This window comes from Anneissia japonica, unplaced genomic scaffold, assembly GCF_011630105.1.
Source record: "Anneissia japonica isolate Jap-2015-1 unplaced genomic scaffold, ASM1163010v1 scaffold287869_len1821871_cov162, whole genome shotgun sequence".
Lineage (NCBI taxonomy): Eukaryota > Metazoa > Echinodermata > Crinoidea > Comatulida > Comatulidae > Anneissia > Anneissia japonica.
This window is the reverse complement of record NW_022741034.1, coordinates 1,580,286-1,584,771: the sequence shown is the minus strand read 5'-3', so window position 1 is coordinate 1,584,771 and position 4,486 is coordinate 1,580,286. Positions and strand designations below refer to the sequence as shown.

Below are 4,486 nucleotides of genomic sequence, written 5' to 3'. Positions count from 1 at the left end.
TCTTTCCCATCCTTCTCCTTCTTCCCTCCTTCTTTTTTTGCATTTCCGATCATACAAAGTTCTCCAGACATTATATATTTTTCGCCAAAAAGTGGGGGGCCCGGGCCCCCCCCCCCGGCCCCCCGGTTCCGCCGCCCATGCGATGACCATGCCCATTCTGTTGTCTCTAAGGCTAAGCGTATGCTTGATTACATTTGGAGTGTAGCTGGCTATGCTTCTACAGATGCATTTCTTACTCTTTATAAGAGCTTTTTAACTGGGCCTGGGTAAATGAGGTTCATGGCGAGCTAGTGGACATGCTCTGAAACAAAATCGAGAGACCAACATTTTTGTATCTTTTTTTTTTTTTTTTTGTGTTGAAAAGATAACGTTATTGGTATTTTGTTTTAAAGTTTTTTTTGGGCACCTTGGAATGCAGCATACTCTTATAACACACACATCGCATGTTTTGATGAGTTTTTAAGAAAATTGATGATTAAAGAGACCTTATGTAGTTATAATAGTTCTGTGAAAAATGATGTATTTATATATTTATATACATATATATATATATATATTACAGATAAGAAACCAAAAAGAATGTCAAAACCTAAAGTTGGTAAGTCACATTTGTTTCGTACTGTATTATTAGTACTTAATATATAAAGTTTTTAAATCGTAATATTACAATTTCTGTAGAAAAATATTTATTATGACCCTCATTATTAATATTATCGAATATCTTTAAAATACTAACAGATTTAAGGATTTTTAAGAGTAAAATAGTGTAATACATTCTCGTATTATCAGGAATGATGACGACATAATTAATGTCAAATTATTGAATCCAAACACAATGACGTGCATTTAAATAGTTGGAGTATGTATTATATTGTCCTAAATTAATCAGTGGACCTTTCGGTTTTTAAAAGTAAAATTAAGTGTATTTTTATTCAAAAAGTATAAAAAGTTAGTGATCCATTATTGTCACTTTTTAATTTATATTTAATTAAAACAATTGATGGCCTGGAAAATAAGAAATTTATATTTTTATAAATCAAGTTTTTTGCCATGAAAAAATGTGTTTTGATAATAAATGTTTTCCTGGAAATGTTGAAGAAATCTGCAAATTTTTGCAATTTTTTTGAAGTAAAATTAGCATTTTTATGGATGAATAAGAAAATAAGAAAACAAAAATACATTTGTTTAGCTTGTTTGCCAGTATTGAACGAATTAAAACATTTGATGGCCTTGAAAATAAGAACATGATTTGTTTTTGGTAACAAAGTTTCCTGGAATTTTTTTGGAGGAAATGTTCCATTACCGCAAATACAAAATAAATGTTTTATTGTATTGTTGTGTTATATCATATCTATTGATTTTTATGATACCAATTTCCCTTACAATTAATGTAACTGTCTTATAGAAAAAAATAATATTGTTTGTTTCCTTCTCTTAGGTGAAGAGACTGTAGAAGCAGAAGTTGATAAAGATGCTGAGTTGAAATGCCCATGTATACGACTCCAATCAGAATCACAACCTATTTGGGAAAAACGTGATCAGAACGGAACATATAATCGTATTAATAATGATTCACGTTTTGAAATAAGTAAAGATAATAAAGGGTCCGTGATGAAAATCCGAAAGATTACATCAAAAGATTCTGGAAAGTATCAGTGCATTTTTTATGAAGATGGGGAAAAAACCATACATAAAATAACACTTAAAGGTAAAATACACTAATAATTCCTTGGTGGGTTGTTATTGATTTTATGTTCATTTTTAGGAACAATTCTATAGAATAAATGCCAAGGTCCGGCGACCAACTTTGAAAATTTATTAAGAACAGCTAAAAAACAAGTATGCGACTTTTGGCTGGTTTGGTATACATACATATATACATATATATATATATGTATATATGTATATATGTATGTATACATACATATACATACACATATATATATATGTGTGTGTGTATGTATAGTATATATATATATATGTGTGTGTGTGTGTGTGTGTATATGTATATACGTACGTATGTACATAGACATGTACTTATGTATATACATATACACGTAAGTATATTCAAATGCACATTTGTACATATTTTAATTTATAAAGTGCAAAAATACAAAATGTTTCAATGCTGTAAAACGAGTGTACATGTGTATGGGAATGAGAAAATCCTTAATTAATTACTAGCAAAATTGAAATATGAAAATATAAAGTTATTTGTGACGGGAAATTTTTTATTATTCAAATTATAATTGCTAGATAAAAAGTAAGTATGAAAATATATTTTGCTCCTGACAATCAGTGTATTTTTTCAAAGATACCTTTTTTTTTTTTATCAAAATACATTTTTAGAATTAAGACTCTTTTACATAGGAAACAGTCCAAAGATGTACTATCATGAAGTAAAAAATTAAGATTTTAATCTCACATAAAGATTTTTAAATTTGTATATTTAAGTATATGTGCTTGCCTTTCATACACAGTAACATGACAGCACACACGTTACTACTAACTGAATTTTATTAAAACATTTTAGATCAGCGGCACCCATCAGATTGATAGTGCGTTCATTAACAATTACAAAGCAAAATACAACATCACAAAATAATTAACAAATAAGATAAATCTAAAATAAAATACAACGAGCTTTTAAGTTTATATTTGCCCTAAAACTACTTCCTCCAATTAAGCGCAGGTTTGAAGTGTAGACCTAGCCTACCCATCATAGATTGCCCTCAGTAATATTTCAGCAACGTCCTGCTACGTCAAACAATTTTCCATGATGTACTGTATGAAGTTCAGTTTTTAGTGACGAGTGTGCTGTCTGTGTTAATACTGTGCGTGATAGGCAAGCACGTATAAGCTAGGTTAGAGTAGTGTGGGCCTAAACTACAGTTGTAGCACTAGTTAGTTTAATAGTAGCAGGGAGTTACTAAAACCACATGCCTGTGAAAACAGTGTATGGTTCAAGTACAACATACATCATTTTTAAATAAAAAACGTGGGCTGATAAATGAATCTATAATAAGCAAATAAACGAAGCAATAAATAAGCATCATGACTTATTGTAATGCAAAAAAAATAGATAGGATACAGAGCATGTCTTTAATCTGTATGTTTTTCTTAGGAACATCAATGGACATTCTAGAATATACAAAATTATGTTTGTGATAACTATAAAACAAAATGGCAAACCGATATAAATACTGTCATAATTTGCGAAGGATTGGTCAATAGTCAATGTAATACCTTGTAGTGGTCTGTTTAAAATATCGAACAACTCACTGAATATTTGTAAACAACGAATTTCTTTTTAGAATTCGTAAAGTTCATGGCAATGTATGCACTTTCTGCAGCAGTGCAGTTGAAACAATCTTTCATATATTTTATGAGTGTGATTATGTTTTTTTTTTTAAATATATTTGCAAAATTGATAAAAGGCCAATGTTATGAGCATTTTTATTAATGGAAAAATATGTTTGGTATTGTTGATTTATACTACCATATATTTCTATCCGTACATAAGGCTAGAAATATCTAGTATTTTAATCTTTTCAACCATGAAGCCTCTGTGGTCTATACCCTAGTGGCCAGTTTTGTATGCACTTTGATGTCCAGAGAATTTGACTTTAGAAATTTTAGGGTGGTCCAAAATCATTGGTAACACATTTTCAAAATGTGGCGAAACGTTAGAAGGTCAGGGTCAAACGTCATAGCTATAGGGTTGTTATAATTAGAGTCTACCACCAGTGGTTGCGGAGATATAATGACCCTATTGTTATGACTTGAAACGTGTCAAAGGTTAGAAAATGCATTTCCGGTAATGTTTTAGCAAAATTCTATTAGAGGAAATAAAAATATAAATGTTCTGAATAAATAGGCACCAAAATTAACTCTCTACCACAAGTGGTTGTGGAGATATGACAACCCTATAGCTATGACATTTGACCCTGACCGTTTTGATCTTTTGCCACATTTTGAAAATGTGTTACCAAGCCAAATATTATTCTTGGACCACCCTAAACCAATTTCTGAAGTCAAATTCTCTAGACCTTAGAGTGCATACAAAACCTGGTCTGGCTACTAGGGTACTAATGGTTATGATTCTCGACCTAACAAAGTCACTATTTTAAATTTTGTTTTGCTTCTTTCTCTTAGTTGTAATATTTAAAAGTGTAGAAGCAAAACTTGGTAATGATGTTGAGTTGAAATGTGATTGTGGACCTCCATCGTCAAATCCTATTTGGAAAAAGCAGGCTGAGGATGAAACATACGATAGTATTTCTGATGATTTACGTTTTCAAATAACTACAAATTATGAAGGGTGCATGATGAAAATCCTTAAATTTTCATTAGAAGATGTTGGAACATATCGGTGCGAAGTTCAACATAAAGATGGAAAAATAATCATATATGAAACACTGCTGAAAGAAACAGAATTATACGACCGAAGTTAGTAACTTTTTTTTTTTTCAGTAATTAATATCTG

The 4,486-nt window shown here is 30.5% G+C and overlaps 1 protein-coding gene across 1 annotated transcript; it reads left to right on the top strand.

Moving 5' to 3' along the window:
- Window positions 1–506: 506 nt before the first annotated feature.
- Window positions 507–4,454, top strand: LOC117118498 (titin-like). The gene is made up of 3 exons (XM_033263098.1): window positions 507–598; window positions 1,439–1,708; window positions 4,156–4,454. Exons 1-3 carry the CDS (start codon window positions 580–582, stop codon window positions 4,452–4,454), a joined length of 588 nt encoding a protein of 195 aa, XP_033118989.1. The 5' UTR covers window positions 507–579.
- Window positions 4,455–4,486: the final 32 nt, after the last annotated feature.

Coding starts and splice junctions, on each gene's coding strand:
- LOC117118498 (XM_033263098.1), top strand. Junction 1,709..4,155: donor ACATAAAATAACACTTAAAG/GTAAAATACACT, acceptor TCTTTCTCTTAG/TTGTAATATTTAAAAGTGTA.